Genomic DNA, 23,649 nt, shown 5'->3' with positions numbered 1-23,649 from the left:
AGAAGCCAAGCTGACAAGCTCTTAGTGAAAATACAGTATGACCAGGTTCATCATGATCCTGTTACCATATCTGGAGGTTCTCGTACTTCTAAGTGCCATAATGGATGAACTGCTGATCAAAACCCCCTTCTCTCCTCAAAGTGCTTTTTATCAGATATGTTGGAACATCAACAAGAAAAGTAACTAATATACATTCTCAGTGTCAGGATTGGTGGATTATGTGTACTAACTCCCTTCTCACAAGGGACCTCTACAAGGCTTACCATTATCTGAACTGATTTACATCCCCAGCAAAAGTACACATGTATCTTTGTGATGCAAGGAAGTGAGTAGTTGTCTGGAGATGCCAGAGCTCATTTTAAGCGCTTTATTATACTTCATCAGTTTGTGCATCTAAATTTATATAAATATCATGTTGTTTTGACACAATATCATTGGAGAACAGTCTACATTAAGATATAATGCTTCCAGTTTGGTGTGTGTGTGTGTGTGTGTGTGTGTGTGTGTGTGTGTGTGTGTGTTTTAAATGTTGCTTTTTTTTCTTTTGTTGAAAATATTTTTTTTTGTATAGTATTTTCTGATTACGCTTTCCCCTCTGGTAGGATTTGTTGCAGGAGGCAGAGGCAAGAAGATCATGAATTGCTTTGTTTTTTTAATCTAGATAAGATTGGCTAGGGAATTTTCTTTTTCTGTATTATTTTTGTGATTTTTTTTTCTTGGTAGATCTTTGAAGATTATCACAGGCATTTTGGTAGAGATCTCATTGAATCTGTGCTTCTCATTGGGCAATTGAAAAGTTTTCACATTGTTAAGTCTTTCCTCCATGAACATGGGAGGCATTTCCATTTTTTTTTGTGTGTGTGGTGTGTATGATGTGTGTGATGTGAGTGGTGTGTGTGTGTGTGTGTGTGCATGTGGTGTGTGTGTGTATGTATGATGTGTGTGATGTATGTGTGTATGTGGTGTATGTGTGTAATATGTATGCTTCTTTAGTTTATCTAACTGGTGTTTTTATAATTTTTATGATAGGTATATTTCCTCTATTTTGTTAAATGCATTTCTATGTATCTGTATCCATTATAAAACATACTGAATTGATATCTATGTTAGCTAATTCACTATTAGGACATGAGACCTCTATTCACATTTGCATGTGAGTTTTGTACCTTTAAGCACTGAGGAATTCAATCACGACTTAAAGGGTCTTTCTGGTAAAGATTTTTTGGGTTTTGATATATTTGATCATGGCATCTGCAAAAGTGATGATCTGAATTTCCTTCTCCCAATTTGGATGTCTTTTCTTCCTTTCTCCTGCTTGATTGCTTTGAAGAGGACTTCCTGTATGATGTTGAATAAAAGCTGTGAAAATTAGCATTCTCTTCTAGCTCCAAGTGTCAAGAAGCTTTTAACTTTTCCATATTAAATATAATATTAACTTTTTGATTCTGTAAGTGATCTTTACATTAAAATACAGTTCTCTTTTTCCTAATTTGTTCAGCTTTTTTCATGAAGTGACTGCATTTTATCACGTGCCTTTTGTGCATCTGTTGACCACGTATCCTTTGTCTTTCATATTATAGATAGTATGCTTCCATTATTAACATAAATATTTGAACCATCCTTGAATTCCTTTTATGAATTCATGTTTTCCATCATAAGTAATCTTTTTTATAATTTGTTGATTTACTAAGTTAGATATCATTTTGTTTAACGTAACTGCAACACCGTTCATGAAGATAATTGCTTGTCATTTTCCCTCTAGTGTCCTTATCTGGCTTTGTTGAATACATTTGTAAAACTTCCACTGTTATTAACTTTTTACATTTTAGAATAACAAATGAATTGTTGTTAGTTCTTTTTATTAACAAACAAATTTAAAGTAATCTCTTTACCACTAAGCATTTCTTTGCAAACTTATTTTTTATTTGTATTTCTCATTAACATAAATGATACTGAGAAATATGGTCTATATTTTTCAAAATTAAGGAATGATTTATCCATTTTAAATGAATTACATTATTATAATGAATTAGAATAACTTTCAATATAGTACTAGTATTTTTTAATATAGAATCACTTGTGTATCATTTCATTTATGTTTTATTTCTGTAATATATAACATTTTTTATCTGTTCAGAAACTTTATTAGAGATTTCTTACATATTTGTAATAGTTTACACTATTTAAAAATATTTGCTCCTTTGCTTTGCATTGTTCTTACTTATAGATCGATGGGTTTTGAAGCTGCGTGTGTGAAATTTTACTGCTTAAGGCAGAGTAGTGTATGATTTCAGTTTTTCCTGGGTTTACAAAGCTGTTGTTAGTAATGCCTTTGTTCTGTAAAGTTTTTTTTTTTTAAGAAAACATTAGTATCTTGGCAATTGTTTTCCTTAAATTTTATTTTGTATTAATCTTCCTAGTTTGCTCAGGATCAATTGTACTGTTTTCAATTTTCAAATTTAAAATTTTTATGTATGTTTTCCACCTTTTTTTAAATTTTGTCCTCTTTTAAGATTTTGTGTCAATATAGTTAAACTATTTTAATTCATCATGGTTTCTATTACATGAGAATTTTTGGTTAGTTTAGAAGCTTGCTTGCTTTTCTCCTTGTATTTAGTAGTCTCCTAGTTCTGCAGTTATATGAGTGTGAATAACACAGCTCCTGTAGATATTTGATCATCCCTCCCCCCACCTGTCCCGGGAAGTTCCAAGTTGTCAGTTCCCATGAATTCACTTGCGTAAGGAGTTCCCACTATGGAAATCTGATGTCTGCACCAAAAGTTACTGAATTATACTTGCTGTTATCCCCACCGCTTTCCTTTCATCTCCTTCTTATCTCCTTGCAGGGAAGATCAAAGAAAACCAAGAGAGTCCTTTCTTTTTTGCACCTAGAGTCACCTCAGGAAAGGCTTTCTTTGAAGTTGGTCACTTGGAATTTTTGCTTTATTCTATGAGCTACTCTTTTAGTAATGCATATATTTTATGATTTTTGCCATCACATTGGGGAATGGATGTGCACAATTTTTTTTAAACTTCAATTCAGGAATGAAGCAAATCATATGGTATTTCTTCACTCATCTCTTAAAACTAGCAATTTAAATAGAATGATTACACAATTTATGTTGAAAATTGTTTTTCTACATTATGAAATTCCAACATATAAATGCATAAAATGGCATGTATTTTATGCTGTAATATAGGAATTATATATTATATATAAATATAGGAAAACATGTGACTTTAAAAATATTTAAAACAACATAGTAAATAATAGTAATAGCCTATCTGTAGGCAAGAAAATACAAAGCATTATCAAATTGAATTGTCTTGTAATTATTAATGAGAATGAAGTTTCAAATGTTCAGTCAGAGCTCATTCTTAGATGGTACAGCTCACACACATAATAGGAGTTTTTGTGACTCTGAACCTTGGATCTCACACAGCTCTTTTGTCAGCGGCTGGAAATCCATGTATAGTATCCAGATTGTGTAGCTAAATGGTTTTGATTAGTAATGACTTAGAGTTGAAGCATTAGAACATCCCTAATGATTAAGAAAGACTACATTATTTGAATCTTCTCTTGTCAGATATTCATCCTATGTCATCCTTGATAATGCTTCCTGTGACGTTAGCTGGCGGTAGTGGCGATTAGAGCCTACAATTTTGAAGTTAGTTACAATTCATCATTCCTAGTACCGTGTATGCACAGAATCATAATTACTAACGAACAGCTTTATAAGTAGTCAGTAGGAGAGTCTGAGGAAAATGAAATGACCATATATGAATATGGAATTAAAATAGTGGACAGAGAAGGAAGGACAAAGTATCACTTTCATGTCTACTATACCCTTTATGGCAGCTATAATTACACTTTTAATTATAATATTATAATTATATTTCCATATAATAAATACCATATTTTAATAATATATTATTGTTATTTTAAAAATAACAATAATCCTTATTATTTTAATGTGATTCAATGTCTTAATCGGATAAACGAACTGGGAGAACTTGATCAAGTCCACAGAACACCTGCTCCACTAGCAATTATCCTCAGAATAGCATGCTAAGCCAGTCCTCCAAGTGGGTTTAGGCTTAGTAGAAATGTTAGGGGGGGACAGGAGTGCTAAGGCTCTAAGGGAAATCCACAAGAAAGGTACTGAAAGCATGCTGGGTGGAACACAGGGGCCATACTGTGTATCCATGACATTTCCACAATTGGATAGTCTATCTTTGGCCTCTGCTCTTTCAAGAGTGACAGTGTTCTCCTTGGAACTCTGTCTGCATAAAGTGTGGGAGCTGCTGCGATATGTGCCTTGGCTGCTCTGTCCACTAGCAATGTAAAGCAAGCCAGGAATTTACCTCTTGTGAGTTACAGCTTCTTAGGAAACAATCAATAAAACAATATGACTTTATTTCAAGGGTCTGAGAAAAGAGTGAATAGAGTATGTCTGTTCTCAAGGCCATCATTTTTATTTTCAGATTAAATTTGCCAAGATAAATTTAAATGAAGTCTGCTTGGACAAAGCGGAAATGAGATTGCAGACAGAGCCAGCCAGCATTTTAAGTCAGGTATTGAGGGAAAGTCTGGCTAGGAAGGTGCTAAAAACTGTCCATTCTTTTACAAAAACATTTGGCATCCCTATTGCCAAACACTGGAACATCCTACATAAAATCACTGAGTGTTTTCATGCCGTCCGAGTATGTGCTGTCTTGACAGATGGAAGAGATAATGAGAACTCCTTAACAGGAAACAGTCCTAACACAGCAAACCCGACCATCATTATGAGAAAGGCTGCCCTGAAGAGTCAGCTGTCTTGGATGACAAACTGAACTGAGACTCAGAAGCAAAACTCCACACTCCAATCAAAGTTGTTAGAAGCTTTGCAAATAAAAGGCTCACTACAGTGTTTAGAGAGCCTGGGATGCAAGTAATTGACCAAGATGGATACCTGTATTCATCTTATTTCTAGTTTCTAAAACTGAGGCTTTATTTTATTGGTGCTCCAGGAAGAGTCTGTTCCAAGAACCACGTGCTGGAGCAGCCTCATCCTGATTAGCTCAATAATGTGCTTGAAATATTCTTCTCTTTCCTCCTGCCTCCCTCACTGGAGCCAGCACAGGCCATGTATTCTCAGTACTATGCTTTCAAATAACAATCAGCTCAGGAATAACACACTCTAGTGCCATTCCAAACCACTTCAGACCTGCCCTAGGGACCTTAGGGGCAGATGCCCACAGTGTGGGGTAGTTCCCATGTCTCAAGGCTACTGCAATCATTCATACTGCCCATCCTAAGTCTTCTAGCTGTCTCACCATTTCACTGCCTCTGAAATCATAATGGGGTCTTCTGTCCAGTTTTCTCTGGTGGCCAGCTATAACCTTCTCCATGTGAGCCCTGGGCATAATATACCATCCCTCTTCTCAGTAATGCATTGAAATCCGTTGATCTCTAGCAAACAAAGTAGATGGTACTATATATTATATCTTTAAAAGTAGATTCAGGCACTAGATACCATATAGAAGTCTTATCTCTGTAAGTGGTACTAAAGCAAGTCTGAGAAAGTTGAGATCGCTATCCCAGCACTGCTTCAGGAGCCCATTTTCCTGTCTCTGGTGAGTATCAGTGATAAGAGCCCAAGTGTGAGCTTCAAAAAGACACCATCTTGGAAAGATCTGGGGAGCAGTTGGACCCTTAAAGTGTAGGTCTTACTCTATGAGTAATTCAGAGGACTGATGACCAGGCAGATAGCATGAGCCTGCCCTGAGTGGTTTCCATGTCATGGCTGTCGGGGACAGCTTAAGGATCTGCACAGGATAACAGGCTTTCAGTTCAGCTTCCACCCCTTCCAGGGACCATTAATGTGAGCCTGAGCCAGTTCCCTGCCTGGCCTGCCTCTTGGTTCATCACTTATAGAGAATAGTAGGAGCTAGAAGATCCCCAAGTTAAACACAACATCCACTTTTTTCTTACAGTAAATTGTGGCAAACTTTCATACTGATCAAAATGACTGAAGCTTCTGTTGGGGTGATTTTATTTTTACTTTTTATGGTATATATTTCTATAGTGATGTGAGAAAAGAAAGAAAGGACTTCTCATTACCAAAGCCAATACACAAAGGAGAAACACAAATACACTCACTGTGGCCTGATGTTTCTCTGCTTTCTCCGATGTCTCTTTAAGCTGATTCTGCAGGGCCTCCTGGAGAGACTTCATTTCTTCCCTAGATTCATAGAAAAAAGAACAAAGAGATATGACATGATTCCACTATTTTCCATGAACTTTACAAAAAGAAGTTTGTCTATCTATCTAAATTTTAGGAGCAGCTAACTATAATTATGAAAAGTTATAGCAATACAAAAGGATGCGTCTAAATACTCTGATAACAAAGGGCTTTTTTTCCATGCACATGCCTAAAGCAGGTTATATTTAAGGGAAATTGCCTTGTTATTATGTGTTACAAGAATCCCACAGTGTGGATCATTGTGAACAATGAAATGTGTTCAATCAACTCAATATACCAATTTGTGTTGGGAAGCTAATTTCACCAGCAGCATGTAGGGCACGAAGATGCTGGGTCAAAAGTCATTATAGACTTCTGAAAGAAATTATTGTAACATTCTGATCCTCATAATTTCTTAATTCTATAGTACTGTGGCTTAGATATACTTTATAAGGCCTGAGAATTTTTCATGAAAACACAAGGAAAAGAGATTTAGTTTCAACTATTACTTAATGGACACAGGAAAGAAAATATATGACTAGAAAGACATGGACATTGTGTTCCAATATCACTAAGATGCATGGACTATGTCTTGTTTTGACAGAAAAAGTGGAGAAAGACAAATATCACATTGTCTCTTGTATGCACAATGTAAGTCAAGAAAGGTTCTCAGTGTAAAGGTTAGGGGAGTGAACACATGACAGTAATGCAGTGAATATGTGTGAAATACGGTGTGTGTGTGTGTGTGTGTGTGTGTGTGTGTGTGTGTGTGTGTGTGTGTGTGTGTGTGCCTGTTTGTGTGAATGTCATGATGAAAGCCATTAATTTGTGTGTTAACTTATTCCTCTTAAGGATTTAGAATTTGTGCATGTAGAGTTAATGATATTTACTTGCTTTGGCTTGATTTTGTCACCCAAACTATTACCTCAAAAATATTAGATTATAAAAGTTAGTGTGAGTGTGTGTGTATGAACACGTGTGTGTAACAGAGTACACATCTATGAGACAAGACTATGCCTAGAGAAGCAACAAAGCAGAGTGCTGTACTGTTCCATGAGAATCAAAACTAGTTTAAATTCAGCAGTCAATTGCTGGAAAACCAACTCTGGTAATTTGGGAAAGTGATAAAATTCCCTTCTTGTCAATTTCTTCATTTAAAACTGGGCACAATAATATAGACACTTTGTAGGCTTGTGGCAAGGTTTAAATGACATAATAAAATGTTTAGCACAAAACCTAGAAATGGAAATTACTTATTCTATAATCATTAAAAAATATAACCCTATAGAGGCTCAAGTACGCTCTTTGAACAGGATGCCCCACAAGACAAAATTTTGCTGCTCTTTCCTCTAGCAGGAACACTGTGTCTTCTAGATTTCTACTCTGAGTACTGTGATTACCCAAATTTAATTTTCTGGGGAGACACACACACACACACACACACACATACAGAGAAAGAGAGGGGAGGATAAATTTGGAATCATTGTGGTCCTGGGCAAATTCATAATCCATGGTCTAAAGCTAAATATCAGCTTTCATGCATGATTTCATATATGGGCACTTAAATCAGGAATACCAGATTTTTTTTACAAAGGATTTTGTGACATAATAATTAAATATTGGTATCATATATAAGTACTAAATGCAATATATTATAAAATAAAATATGATCATATGCAATGGACACACACATGTTATCTATCAAATAAAATCTGTTATCTGTGTCTGATAGAAAACTGATGCACACAGGGGCAGCATCAGGTGCCCACAGCATATGTGCTCCCATCTGTAGAAAGGCGCTATACTACTTCTATGGAGAGGGAGAAAAAGAGGAAGGAAAGGTGCTGGGGGAGGAAGGAAACAGCCTTCTGCAAGTACAGGCTGAAATACCAATTACACATTCAACAAAACAGTGAAGGCAATTTTAGAGTAGCTACTACTTTTCATTGTAGATTTTATTTTTAGATTACCTATTGCTAGCCTTAAACAGTTAATAATATATCTAATAAAATTATAAAAATGAGGGAATTAAAAAACATTCTGATATCTGAAGGCAGACATGGAACAAGACAAAACAAGGAGTGATATGTTAGTAAAAATGGGAGGAAGGGCCTAGAGGGCAGGCTCAGTGATGAAAAGCATTTGTCTTTTTTCAGAAGGACCCAGGTTCAGTTCCCAGCACCATAACTCAAGTTCCAGGGGACCAGTTGCCCTTTCCTGACTTCTATGAGAACTAGGCATGCATGTGGTACACATACATACACTCAACAAAACACTTTGCAATAAAGTAAGATTCATGAATGTGAATATAAATACAAATCCAACATTTTTAGATGGTGGAAGCAGAGAATTTTGTACATATCTGTGTTGAGCAGCACATATCTAAGTGTGATGAACAGCTTGGCCTTACATCTACTAACCACCTCTCAGCACATTTTCTTCTGACTTCCTTTCTAATACATATATATTTTTAACAGCCCACTGTTCTTCAGCTTTTGGGGCCCGCCTCCCAGACTCACAGTTTCTATGCTATGGGCGATGATTCCAGACTTGCTTGCTTCAACACCACACCTCATTTCAGGAAGATTTGACTAGGCAATTAGGCCTGGCTGCTTTAGAGCCTCTCTCTTTGGTGCTCAAGTGAATCTCTAGTTCTAACAGTGTTTAGCTCCAGTAACTGGGTGAGATTACTCACACACTTGCCTATCTCAGTATAGGTTTTCATACTGTGCAAGCACTGGGCAGCTACTTTGTGTTTTTCAACTCTATTTTTCTCTCAGGAAGGCATGAATTTCAGATAGCAATGAGCTGGTATATCAACCAGTAACTTAGAGAGCAAAAGCTTCCCACTCTCCCAAGCTTCCTTCCAGTTCCGAGAGCTAGTGCTCTGAGTCCATGTTGCCTCTAGTAACTCCCCCCCCCCAGAGAGAACAAAATGTGTTTTCCCATGTACTCTTAAGACACCTCAGGACACTCCCAAGATCATTTCTCTGATTACAGTTCCTTAATCATTGCATCATGTTGTTTAATGTCTTTCTATCAACCCAAGAGTCTTCTGTGTGTATGTTATCCAGGTTACTATATATTATGAACATGTGCCATTCAATAGTCAAAATAAGGCACTATGAGTCATTATCATCTATCTATTAAGGTGATTATCAGGTACTTATCAACTATTTATAATCTATCATTCTCTATCTCTTTCACATACTTATAATCAATCTACTAATGTGATTATCAGATACTTATCAGCTATTTATAATCAATTATTTCTCCATCTCTCTCACACACATATACACACATATTTCTCTCATTAGAAGTGAACTGCCACATATCTCTCCACATAGCTGTGTATGGATCTCTCATATCCTCTAGATTTACTTAAAAATCTGTCCCAAGATACACAGAATTACTCTGTAAATTCGTTATTTGTTCAAGAGGGGAATCCTGGCTTACTCAATTTTGTTTTGAAAAAAGTTACCTATAGCCATCACTAAAATTTAGTGAGATTTTATTCTGATTTTAATAATATACAAAAATGAGTAACTTATTTTCAACAAGCTTTCTAATTTTGTCTAAAACTCTGAAATTTCAGTGCCAACACATCTGTTTTCTTTCATCTTTTTGTTGGAACACATGTTCAGTACCCTGAGAACCTGTGTGTGAACCTGAGGTGTAAATGACTGCTTAAATGTGTGTACAGACTTAATGCCATTCTTCTGATTGGCCTAAGGGCTTTTCGTGTAATTATAAACAGACACAGAAACCTGAGAACATACAGTGAAAGCAAAGACGTGGGCTTTACTTCATCTTTGTCGCACCTCAGGCAACACACCTGTATCTTCCTATGAGGAAGGCTGAACTTTCTGAAGCCATATGACTCGTAACAAAAATGTGTCTTCATTCCATAGTCTTCCCTGTCCTCTTGAGACCATGGGTTCCTAACTGTCTACATCTCCTTTTCATCCTAAACAGAATTGGCATAAGGATCCTCCTGGAATTAACTACTCCACTCCTGCAGAGCTACTCACTGTGAGATCTCAATGCTTGACACAGAAGCCCCATCCACTCTGGGACATTCCGCAAAAGATTTTACCTCAGACCCAGTTCTCCCAGCTTTTTTAGAAAAAATACATTGTTAAATTGTTACTGTGTTGCTCAATGGATATCCCAAACTTTTCCATTTTAACTGTCTTATATTTTTTTGACCAATTTCTACCAACCCCAACCCTTCAAACATCCCAGTAGAATGGGGAGACTGTTAAACTCCCTACTTCTAAGGGGTCAATGTTTGTAGATTCCTTCAAATACCCTTTCTATTATCATTAAGATAATTAGCTTTGTTTTGCAGATGAGAAACTCAAAATACACAGAAGTGAAAAAAAACTGGCTTAAACATCAACCAGACAGCAGGTGGCTAAGGGGCTGCCATACCTGGAGCCCACTGATGTTGCTAAAATAGATCATGAAGAAAGACAATAGGCAAAGAGATATCAAATTATTTTAACACTAGTATCTAATAGCTAAAAATAAAGACTCATCATTGTAACCAATGAAGAGTAATGCATGACACTGATATTTGAACCACATTAGTGACCTAACCCGAAAGCATGTCAGTGTCAATGACAGATTTCAGAGTCAATATGTAAGGTCAGCAGTGGAGACACAGGCCAGTGACAGGCCTGATAATCAACTCCTCATTCTGTTACTTGATATGTGTAATATTTTTTTTCACAGCATTTTGCTTGTTGATCAAAGAGCCAATGTGGAATGATGTGAACATTGAATCTGACCATAAAAAAATTCAAATCCCAGGAATATTGGTCTCAGCAATTCACTTAACTGCTTTGAGCATAGCAGCTTTATACCAAGTAATGGCCAGAAATGCAGACTCTCACATCTCATCCAGAGCTCCTGTATGAGAGACCCATTTACACAAAGTACTGGGTAAATCTCATATGCACCCAAGTGTACACAAGAAGATAGGTTCACACATTATAGTAGGTAGATTTTGATAGCATTGAAAAAAAGGGAGTGGGGAGGAAGTCTTAAACTAAAAGAAAAAAAAAGAAAGAGTAGAAAGGACAATAGAACTCCAGTCTTACCTTTGTTTCTGGCCTAACTCCAGAAGCTTCTGAACATCCATTTTGGAAGATTGCTCATCATTTTTCAAAGACTGAAAGAAGAATGAGGGAAAGGAGTCTTGTTTAGATAAAACACTGTCATTCACTTTATTGTCTATATTTAGTACCAGGTTTTAAGGCACTTGATTTATTGATGGTGCCAAGGACACAAAGAGGTTCACAGTGCACAGCAGAACATGTTCAACTATTACTACACAAATGACTTTGAACTGAGGCTCACGTGGGGGCCCACAGAGGCTCCCTAGTAAGGACTTACTCAAGTTAGAGAATCTGAACTTGCTTTACCCAGCAAGGCTGCATAATAGGATGATTTAGCCAGGGGCATGGTTACCAGGTGTTTGGAAAGGTCTGCACTTGGCTGTGCATTGTGCTTTGGTCTTGAAAGGGGGAGGCCTTTTGCCTCTCCCCTTGGTAGTGTATAAAAAGCCCGTTAGAATAAATCTCGAGGTGGCTGGGTATTGACCCAGGGCCCTCCTGAAACTATCCTGTGTCTCTGTCTTTCTTGTCATCTCCACCTACACTTCTGTCTAATACTTCCTCATTCTTCTTTCCTCTCCACAAGAACCCTTTGATAGGTTGGAGCTGGACTCCCACAGGCTACCATGCAGATGTTGGAGAAAAGAGAAATATCCTGCAAACACCTCATTTTCTTTTTAAAAATCTTAAGAATTTTTATTTTTTGGTGTGTGTGTGTGTGTGTGTGTGCTTGAGGCATATGTGTTGTCAAACATGTCATTGTGCAGGTATGCAGGTCTGAGGTTAGCTTTGTGGAGTTAGTCCTATTTCAGGTTTACATGTGTTCCAAACATGAAAATCTAGCCACTGGCCTTGGCTGGGAAGCACCTTCACCCACTGAGCCGTATCGTGTGCTTCTCAATCTCTTTCTGAATACATTTTAAAAATGCCTTCTCCAGTTCCTTTAAAGTTTATCCTCAGCAGCTAGTTTGAATTAGCTCTTGTGTAGTTCCAGCAAATGGAAGGGGTCAGAGAAAGTTTGCCTGCACAGGTCAGGGAATGACCCGATTGAAGCTGAAAGCAGTCAAAGGCGCATGCTTGTTCATTCGTGTCTGTGTCTTATTTCTAAGTAACGTGTTAGGATACAAAAAGACAAAGGACCAGGCAATTTTATGCCTTGTCACTATACATAGGTATTAGGAAAATAATATATGCCACTCCAGTCATTATTACTTATACACTTGCAAACTCAGGATTCAGAGGCCATCAATTAGAACAGAAAAGCCCTCCGAGCTCTTCTTATACAAGGATCTGTCATATAAAACCTTTCCTAATTACTTCCTTATTTATACTCAGTAAACTGTTTAATGGAGTAACCTGTCATAGTCGGTATTAAAAGTTTAAATAGCAGTAACAGTTTCTACAGAGTAGCTGTGAGTGCAGGGAAATGACAGCATTCTAGCAGTGAGTGTATCGTTCCTTAATGTTTATTTAACAGACACCTATCCTGAATTATGCAAAGACTTGTAAAGCATGGGGCTGCCTGAACAGTTTCAGCCTGGTGTTCAACAGAGAACTTTAATACAGTGTTAGCTTTACCAGAGATACCTAGGGCCTGACAGGGATAACTGAGAGTCCCTTTGGGAAGTATCCAGTAAGCAGTGCTCTGGGTGTTTAGGGAAGAGAGCTTCTCCTAACAGACTAAGAGGGCAGTTTGAGGAATTAAAATGGGTTTGGTTCCAAACATCCACATGGAGGCTAACAGCTATCTGTAACTCCAGCTTCAAGGAATCTAACACCCTCTCCTGGCCTCTACAGGTACTGCATGCACATAGTGCACAAGACATACTTGCAGGCAAAACATTCATTCACATTAAATTAAAACAGACGAATGATAAATACTTTTAAGAAATAAGGAAGACACTAAAAAATCAAAAAGAGAAAAATTTTAAATAAAATAGTAAAATAAATAGATAAGAAAGACATATTTGATGTAGTGAGGAACTCTGTCCTATGGATAGGACGTGCCAGTTATCTTGAAATCAGAGTGACTGTGATTACTTCCAACCTATTTACTCAAAATTGGGCCTAATCATACCACCTTATTAAAGGCAGGACAGGTTTTTCAATGCAGCTCAGCAGCTGGTAGAGTGCTTGCCTACCAGGTGGAAATCTCCAGGTTCAGGACTCCAGTACTATTTAAAGAAATGGGCATAAGGAGGCATGTGTAATCCCAACACTGAGGAGGCATGAAGACCAGATGTGCATGTTCATACCAGACTACATAGCCAACTCAAGGTCAGCTTAAAGACTAGAACCTGTCTTGAAGCAAGCAAACAAAACAAGGCAGCCCAGCAGAAGTTGCCTGAGGTGGGTGAGATGGGGTAGCTGCTTGTGGCCCATGGCTCCACTCACCCATACTCCCCTAACTAACTCCAAGTAAAGTCTTCAGTCATCAAGTAGGATAGTTTCTGTGGGGTGTTGCTAGCTCCCTGTCTGAGGTGAATAGTCATTTTGTTCATGTTTTGTCAGGAAGTCACATCATACATAGTTATACATGTATTTACTTCAAGTTTGAAATCGAATATCACCTACCCACATCCTGTGAGCTTCTTAAATCTTCACTCATCATTTTATAATGAACAGAATACCATGCTAATTTTGGTAACAGAATTTAAGATTAAACCATGAAAAAACATTTTGTGTTCTATGTACCACAAAACAAAAAGTCATTTTCAAAGTTGTAACAACATTTCAGGGAAGATTTTTTTCCCCCTTTGAAAAATAAAGCTCCATGAAAATTTTTCTTAAGCAACATTCCAGTGTATAAAGAGACACCTTGACTAAGGAAAAAGAATCCCAGGAACACAGTAATCACTATCTCTCTAGGACATTTCACCATATGCTGATGATATGCTCCTGAGCCAGGTGCCCATCCCCCTGAGGACAGGGAGATGTCTTGAATATTCCTCCCAGGCCTGTTTATCTGTTCATTTTCTTCTCAGTAATCTCTGCCTTGGCTTTTCCAAATAAAACAAGGTCAATTTGTAGCCCTGGGAATCCCCCTCCTTGCTTTTCAGAATTTGATGCCCACGTGCACAGCAGTATTCCCCATCCACTTCCTAATCCTGCTAACCTGCCACCAGGTCCTGCAGGGTGGTGGCTAGGTTAACTCTTTCAATGAGTAGCACAACTTCTGTAGCAAGAGCTTAAACAGTCAATTCAAATGCTGGTGCCACTCATTACTTACTGTGTGCTCTTTCTAAACTTTGTGTTTGCAGCTATCAAAGAAGATTAGTAACTACAATAAAGTTTTCCTGTGAAAACTAAATAAGAGCTATGGAAAGACAACCCAACATATGAGTTGGACCAAAGTCCATGTGCTAATGGTTGCCTGCACCACCACCACCATCTCTCCTGTGGTGCCATCATGGTATCAGTGTAGTATGTAGACCTTGAGCACCAACATAACACACAGCCTCAGTTCTGTGGTGTGTGGGAAGGCTCTGGAGCAATACAGCTTATGTTTAAACTCTAGAGTCTTTACTGACTTTCAAAACTACTTTCTTCAGCCAATTATGCTTATGCATAATAAGAAAAGTCACAATGCAAGTACCACTTCCTTATTTATTTAAAAGAACTAACCATGCAATGCGGCCAAAGAATTTTGTATGCAGTAAGCACTCAGTGAATGTAACGTATAAAGTCAGATGTAAAAGTACCATTCTTTGTCTTATACTGTTGTGTCTCATAAAGTACTTTACCTTACAGGTCCTTTGTGTATGTATTGTGGCTTTTTTTGGTGTGTTTTTATGGGATCCCTGTGGGTGTGGACATGTGTGTGTCCCTGTCTATATGTGTTTGTTGTGCTTTTTCTTGGGCTTTTTTCCTTCTGTTTGTTTCTTTTGATCTTATTCCAACGGGTTTGTATTTTCACAGGAAAAAAAAAAGTACTATCAGATGTTCTAGAAAGATTTTTATCTGAAATAGACCTTGCTTTTGTTTTAAACATGATAGCCTCATTTGTAAGACATTTATCCATTTCTATAAAGAAGTTGCTTAAAGGATCTTTAGAGCTATCCTAGGGAAAAATTTAAATTTCTCTTCTAAATATTGGTAAGTATTTTTGGATCCCCTCTGTTAGGTTTCTCTGCTGATGCAGTAAACCAAATCAAGCCAAATTTAAAAGTCGAGGTTTAATGAGCAAAGCATTCCCTGGTAATCTCAGAGGAAGAAGAAATCACACTGCCGCTTCCAAGGAGGGGGCCTTAAATACCCTGTAGGCGTGGTCTTTGAGTGGTTCCAGGGGAGGAGCCACTGCTTGGTGGACTTTTTGAGAGGGGGCGGGGTTTGGAATGGGGGAAAGTGAGGCTGGAGCAGTGCTTCCAATAGAACAAATATCATTCTTATATTCTTCAACTCTCAGTTTAATTCCTTTCCATCATTTTGTATATCAAGAACACAGAGGTCAAATTGATCTTGGAAGCTGGGAGAAACTGATGGCTTTGCCAAGTACACAGTTTTCTCCTTTTGATGTTTGGAAACTGCACTTCTCTAGACCATTTCAAAAGACATTTCCTTTCGAAGCTCAAATAATAATAAATATTAACTGGAGTGGTAAAGCCCAGAGATGTTGTTTAAAAATGCATATCCATCCAGTGGGTGACTAGACTTTTTTGCTGCTGACAGAATTAGTTTCCAGCTCACCTGAAGGTTGACTTTGATCCCATCCAGTTCTCTGGATGTCTTTGTCAGCTGCCGCAGGACTGTGCTGCGTTCCTTAAAGACTTCCTTCAGCTGCTTCTCTAGCTCTTCATAGTCCTGTCTAACACAGAAAAAAGGCATGAGAGCCCTCCACACACTTCCACCTGGCCATAGGCCTAATCAGTAAGCCTCAGAGTTTCAGCAAACTCTAGACTGAAACTCTAACAAGCAGTTCTACATCAAAGACTTCACTTACAGAGAGAACTATCCAGACTGAGGGTCCCCAAGACAGAATAATTCCTATGCAGGAAATGTAGTCTACCCAGTATAGTTTAGAAAGTAGATTACTTCTATAATAGCACTCTATTTTTCTAGGCATTTCAATATCTGTTGCAAGAGAGGGGGTTTGGAGAAATATCCCAGAGGCTTAGGGAGGTTTTCATACTGGGGAATACACTTGAGGGTAGAACCAGATAGAAAGCAGGGGCCTTGATTTCATCCTTGGTCCACAGAGAAGAAAACACAAGAGGAAATGAATGCCCTTTCAAATATATCCAAGAACCACTATTAGTTTTAAAGGCAGACCAGAGAAAGGACAACCGTCATGAAAGGCAATCAATGCATATGGCAATTCAAGTGAACTTCGGACAGAAATGAAATTTAAATTCAAGGAAAAGCTCAGCATTCAGTAAATATGGGTTTGCCTGTGTGTATCTGTGATCTTGAGGGGTGAGACTGGGGCAAGCAAAAAATTATTTTCTGGTTTAAAAAAAAGAAAACAAACCTATATAGAGTAGGAGAAGTATGCAGTGACTAATCAGAACAAGTAAGAAAGCAAAAAAAATCCAAAGAGGTCTTCCTACAAACAATGTCTTAAAATATAAAAGATTATCATAAAGGTAAACATGAATTAGCTAGACCAAGAGAGAAAGCACTTGTAAATTACCAATGGCAATAAAGTTATTTTAAATGAATAAATGTCAGCTGTGAAGCCCTTGTTTAGGAGCAGGAAGTCTCGTTGCTTGTAAGAAAATGCAGGACTAGGGGGAGAGACATGCCAGGCTTCTGAGTGATGTTTAGTACTCGGGACCCTGTTTGGAGAATAATAGTTAACTGAAGATGTTGTAGTCAGGCAGAGACAAGGCTAGACTGGGAGTTTGGAATGTTTTTCCCTTTCTAAAGATTGAGAGTGAAGTTGTGGAGAACGGGATGTGGGCAAAGAAGCCAACATGTCCAGGCTAGAGTGCCTGATTGCATTAGAAGTAAATAAAGGAAAACACTGACTGATTTTCATACATCACAGGAAATGAAATCAGTACGAAACCTGCTCTTGTAAATTATTTTGCTTTTGTGTGCTCCTCAGATAGAGACAGCAATTAGTGATGTTGCCATGTTTGAGATTTCAGCAACTTTTGTAATTAGCCCTTCACCAAGAAAGAAGTCAGAGAGCAGTGTGCAGAGAAAGGTGATGCATTCACTTGTAAACTTGTAGAAAAGAGCACCAAACTTTCTAAATGTTAGCTTGCTTGTAAAATGTGAGATACTGGCTTCACCCACATGTTTGTGTTAAACTGTGGAGTTTATATAAAGCTTTGACCCCAATGTAAATAATGAGGTTCTCAAAATGAATAATATCTTTATTCCTGAGAAACTTAATGAATTTTATGGGTGTTCTGTAGAACTCTGGAAGAATAATTTGCACTGTGGAGTTTATCAGTGGTTAATAAATTTATTTCATCTAGAGCAGGTTTTAGTGACAACTTTTTTTTTTTTTTTCAGCTTCTTCTTGCATAAAGGAAGTTGGAATGGGTCATGGCTAAGAAGCACACTATCCCACAGTGGCCCTGACACGGTCCAACAATAATTAATCAGTCATCATACAGTTATAGACTATCTCAGGAATTCATAACTCACACTGACAAAATCAATTAACAAATAATAATAAGGGTTCATCTCTGTCTCACCCAAAAATACAGTGTCATTTCATGTCTTTGGTTTCTCTTGTGCAATAAATATGTTCCCAGATTATCATATACATTATAAATCAAATTGATTGATAAAACACATTGACAATGTTTTGCATGAGTGATTGTATAACTCATTTTCTACTCACAAAAACTCATTTTGTACTCACAAGAACTCCAGGAGGTAATTGCTCTGGGTAACCCTATTTTCCAGTAGAAATAACTGAGTCAATAAGATAATAAATCACTTCCAAGGGCAAGATGCTGTTATGGAAGTGGTCTATCAGACAGGTCCATGCTCCCTGTCTCAGCCACTACTCTAAAAATACTCTTGATATCAGAACAGGAATGCTGACCTATGGGTTTAGAGCTAAATGTTCATTGTGCATTTCATAAAATTTATAGTCTATTGCTTCTTCCGTCTATATTATATGTATCAATATTCAATATTAGTTTTGTTTTTCATTTAAAATTATTCATTAAATTCAGTTAAAGTATTATTTCTTTTTGCTATTTTAATATAGTTTACAATCATTTTTAATTTCATTATCTATCATATTTAGTGTTCCCAACCTTTATGATAAAACACACCGTAGGACTTTAAACAATCTATTGTTTAGTAAACACAACAATAATCATGAACAGGATACAATTAATTAGAGAATTATACCCAGGAAGCTTAATCAATTAATCACCACCTTCAAGTTTCAAACATTGTAACTCTACAGAGTAGAAATGGGCAGGAGTGATCGCAGTATGTTTCTCCATTTGCAGCAAGTGCTTGTTTATCTTCTAATAAAGTTTTCTTTAAAAATGCAATAGAACACAGGCTCACCCTTCACCCATATTCTACGGGTGGCTGCGTGCTCTTGGAGTCCTACCTGCTGACAGGTGCTATCATGCATTCTGTTGTGTGTGCACTTCATTCTGACCACTGCATGTTTAGCGCGCTCCCACTTTTCTTTCTCTTACAGAGTAATAAAATCCAGGCATGTGGCCATACACATATTTCCTCGAATATTTCTGTGGCATATGATATTCTCATTGGTGAAGACACTGCAGTAAAACTATTAAGTTAATTTTAATATGTGCTAGTGAGCTTGGATTCTCCAAAATATATTAGTTTATCCAAACATTTGATATTTTCGAGATAGAGAGGGTACTTTCTTACCCATTGAAAACAATATGTTTGAATGTCACAGGAATGGAATCTGTTAGTTACTTTACTGTTGCTGTGACAGGGACCTTGACCAGAAGCAATCTGGGGAGTAAAGAGTTTCTTTCTTCTTACAGCTTGTTGTCCATCATCCAGGGAAGTAAGTCAGTGCAGGAACTCAAGGCAGAAACCTGGAAGCAAGAACTGATACAGAAGCCATGGAAGAATGCTGATGACTGCCTTTCCTCCATGGCTTGCTCAGCCTGCTTCCCTATGACACCATATGGACCACAGCTCCAGGGGTAGCAGGGCTCACTGTGAACTGGGCCCTCCCATGTCAATCACTAATAGAGAAAAGGCCCCCAAAGGCTTGCCTGCAGGCCAGTCTTGTAGAGGCATTTCCTCAGTCCTTGTTCTCTCTTCCCTGTAACTCCAGCTTGTGTCAAGTTGACGAAAACTACTCAGCACAGATTTACAGCTACTTTCGAAGACAGTTTTCAGCTGTTTTCTGAGATAATGGCTCCGTTTTCATAAATTTTTCCTTCCATTTCCCTGTATCAGTTCTACTGACTTTTAAGTAGGGTTAGGTCTCGCATTTGTTACGACTGTCACAACAAAGTACTACAATGATGATAAAAATAATGTATTTTGTTTCACAATTCTGGAGCCTCGAAATAAAAATGCAAGCTGGTACAGCATTGGCTTCTTCAGAGACTGTGAGGAAATATTCTCTGTATTGGATCTCTCTCAATGCAAAGGGCTTTCTCCTCCCAATTTCTTGCACATCTTTTTTTCTGTGATTCTACATTCAAATTTTTTCTTCTTATAAGAATCTAATTCTATTTATATCCCACCATAACAAACATATTTTAACTTGATTGTTTTATAAGTATTCTGTCTGCAAATGAATTTACTTTTAATATATCAAAGGGACAATATCGGTGTATAAATATACAGAGAGAATCCAATCATAACAGTTTTCTAATCTATTTCTGAACTCATTATTCAATATAGTTTTCTGATAATTGTTCTGTAGAAAATATCTATCTATCTATCTATCTATCTATCTATCTATCTATCTATCTATCTATCATCTATCTATCTATCTATCACTATTTCTTATGTATCATTGAAGAACCAAACATCTATAATCTCTTTATCTATTATTTATCAATTGATTTTTTTCTAACAACTATCTATTTATATATCTACTATTTATCTATCAACATCATCAACTATCACCTATCAACCAATTATCAATCTGTCAAAAGCTAAAGAAAAAGAGACAGATATATTTTTGTGCTATATCCTGATTCATTTATGAAAAGGTCTATTTCTAAGAAATATCACAATTTAATCATTAAAAAAATCTATGTTTTATCCTCATTCTTCCTAAATTTGTTCCCTCCAACTGTTCCTATACTTGTCTAATTAGCATTTTTTTTTTGCTTTTGCTTCTTCTCAATGAATTTTAGAATTATAATGTTAGTTTTATATGAACACCTGCTGGGAGTTTAATTGAAAGTGCACTTACTCAGTTATATTAAGGACATAGATAACATTTGTGCATCTAACTATCTAGCAATACACATAGTCTCACACATTATTCTAGCTCATGTTTATGCTTCAGCACCACAATGGAATTATTATATGCAATTACTACTGATTTTGTTGAATTTATTGTTGTTGTGAATATTTTTCCATTTAATTGCCTATTGGATACTCATATTTCTGAAACTATGAATTATGTAAATTGATCTTTATTCCAGACACTGTATCATACATCCATAGCTGTCATGATTTTCAATTGGTTTGCATGGGAAATCATGTTTCTTTGAGCCATGGGACTTTATCCACTCCAATAATTGGTTTTAAGTTGCATTTCACTATTCACTCTGTGCTCCTACCCCCACTTTGATATAGCTTCCAAAGTAAAGTTGAAAAGAGACAACGAGTAGCCCTTCTTCGTTCTTTACAAAAGACGTATCATTATTGACTACAGAGACTTGTACTTTCAGAAGGAATCATTTTCTCAGGCCACTTGTAAATATGGATGTTCCTATAGTACTGGATACACACAGAAAAATAAACATGTAGACATAATCTAAGGAAAACAATTCATGAGCCACTAAAAGCTGCATATCTCAGAAATGTAAGGAATTGAAAATATGGGAGAAGCATTAATTTACACTCACTCATCCATCACATTCACTGCTCCCTCTCTTCCCCCCACACACAAAAAAAATCATGACCAGATTGTTGACATCCATTCTTTACAATAGTTCGGCAATTTTTGCTTTAACAAAGTATGGTAGAGAATACTTATTGGAACATGTCTTTTCTAATATTGATAGATAAATGTGTAAATTCCACTATTTGTGTGCTTATGAATAGTGCTTTTTACTGGTATGAATAATGGATATTTCACATAACTTTTCTTGTTAATATGTGAAAATAATCATACCAGAAAATACCTAAATGCTTATAAATAGAATAGGTGTACTACTGAACATTTGCGTAGTCATGCATTTGTTTAGTAACTGTGGCCAACAAATTGCCCAGGTCAGTTATAGTGTAGGATGGGTAGAGAATTTTTGTCACTTCACATTTTTATCTCTACTGGTATTTTCAAGATTATTTTTAAATTCAGTAAGTTCAGTGGCTTTGAATAGTACATCATTTTAGCTGTAGTGTGCACGACAATGTGATTCATAATTTGAACATGTTGCAGAAATGGCATTTATGTATTTTTCCATCCAGGGTGCTTTTGCAACCTTTAGATGTTTTCAATACTTTTTTTCGTTACAGATTTGTAGTCGATGCTTACATACTTCTTGTATGATCACCAATTGAAATTCTTAGTTGGTAAGTAGGTCATGTATTAATGAATACTTACAGTCTTTCATATTTTTTCTCAGTTACATTTTATTGTGATAAAGTCATAGTTCTTTACCACTGATATTATGGTTCTTTACCACTTAGATACATCTGAGAAATATACGAATATATACTAATGTGGTTAGCAAGGTTAACTTTTTCAAACACCCATTTTAAAATTATATGAAGATGTTTATATATGATTTATTAAAACACTTATCTGTAAGATATTTTAAATTTACTAGGTAAGAAATAATAATGTTTTAAATAATGATACTTTCTCTTTATTGCCATAATTTATTGCTAAACTCAGTGATCTATTTATTCTTCAGTGTTCAATAGAATATAACCATTTTGTTATTTCCAGATTGCCGTGGAGAGCTTCCTTATTTTTCATAGATGTTTGTGGTAAGCTTTCTTTTCCTTTGTTTTATTCTTTTATGGGGGTTATATTATCTAAAATGTAAAAAAGAATGTGTTCCTAGATTCTGGATCATTTTGTTTTAGCTGTTAATGGTATTTGGATATATTATAGTTTGTTGAGTTTTCTATTCTGTAGGTGCTGTTCCTTCACAATTCTTTCATTCTTTGTCTTTGCCATGTTGTTTGTAACAGCAGACTATAAGCCCCACCCTAAACAGTGGTTATACCCTGTTCCCATGGAAGTGTGGTGCACAGAGCCACCAGAATGTAATATTCGGGTCACTCTGTTTCTGTTATTTCTCACAGGCTGATGGACATATACAAAAATTCTGTTAGAGCCTCTAAAACTCTCCATTCACAACCTCTTCACCTGAGAAACTTACCTCTTCACTTGATAAACTTAATATAAACTTCTTTGAGAAGCATGCAAAGTACATGTATGAATCACGGAACTATTGATAATGTATCATAAACAGCTATTGTACAACAATTATTTTATGTATATAATATTATTAAAGAAGCAAACCTGCACGTGAATAGGGTAGACACAGAGCTTGTTAAACTATGTGAGTTTATCTTTTTCTGTGAGGCCCTGAAGGTTTTCTTACCTTATGTTTAACAACTTACTGTAGTATTCTGTTAGATAATACTTATTTGTGTATTTCAGAATTCAAGATTCAAAGCAAGCAATGGAACATTGCTTTAACATCTACTTTACCCTTCCTTCCTACAGCCAGCTGATGTTACAGACATATTTCCTCTTCAACTGTTTGTTAGAATCCCTGCCAACCTGCCCACTATCATGAGGTTTGCCTACTCTTGTTCCCTTTCTATAATAAAGTCATGTAGTTTTAACTGCTTTTGTGTTCCTATTGGGCTACTAGGATTCATTCCAATTGTAGTCAGTTACCATTGGAAGTATGGTGAAGACAATATGTTAGAGAAAGTCAGCAGTAACTAGTAATTATGCGTGCTGTTCACTGAGCATATACCAGGAGTAAGTGTGAGATGGGAGTCATAATGTCTCTTCTAATACAACTGTTCTGGGCAGAGTGTTTATATGGATAACGCTGCTCAATAACAGCTGATTCAAATCTGATGACTGTAAATGTACCTGTTTTTACATGGAGTAACGTTTTAAAAATTAAATATGAAGAAAAAAACAAAGAGCAAAAATTGTCTATGAAAGCAGTTGAAGA

At 36.6% G+C, this 23,649-nt stretch overlaps 1 protein-coding gene across 5 annotated transcripts in view; it reads right to left on the bottom strand.

Annotated features, from left to right (window-relative positions):
- The window catches only part of Luzp2 (leucine zipper protein 2), a 351,648-nt gene that overhangs the window by 156,246 nt on the left and 171,753 nt on the right, over positions 1-23,649 (bottom strand). For 2 of the 5 annotated variants that reach the window (XM_015998320.3, XM_006979660.4), the window contains exons 2-4: positions 16,034-16,151; positions 11,333-11,403; positions 6,146-6,227 (exon numbers count right to left, since the gene is read on the bottom strand). In XM_015998320.3, coding sequence (XP_015853806.1) covers positions 6,146-6,227; positions 11,333-11,403; positions 16,034-16,151 — 271 coding nt within the window. The remainder of the gene's footprint in view (positions 1-6,145; positions 6,228-11,332; positions 11,404-16,033; positions 16,152-23,649) is intronic. The other 3 variants (XM_076543836.1, XM_015998323.3, XM_076543832.1) reach the window with 2 other exon arrangements.

Source organism: Peromyscus maniculatus, chromosome 1, assembly GCF_049852395.1.
Source record: "Peromyscus maniculatus bairdii isolate BWxNUB_F1_BW_parent chromosome 1, HU_Pman_BW_mat_3.1, whole genome shotgun sequence".
Classification (NCBI taxonomy): domain Eukaryota; kingdom Metazoa; phylum Chordata; class Mammalia; order Rodentia; family Cricetidae; genus Peromyscus; species Peromyscus maniculatus.
The sequence above is the reverse complement of the archived record's forward strand: the minus strand, read 5'-3'. Positions and strand labels throughout refer to the sequence as shown.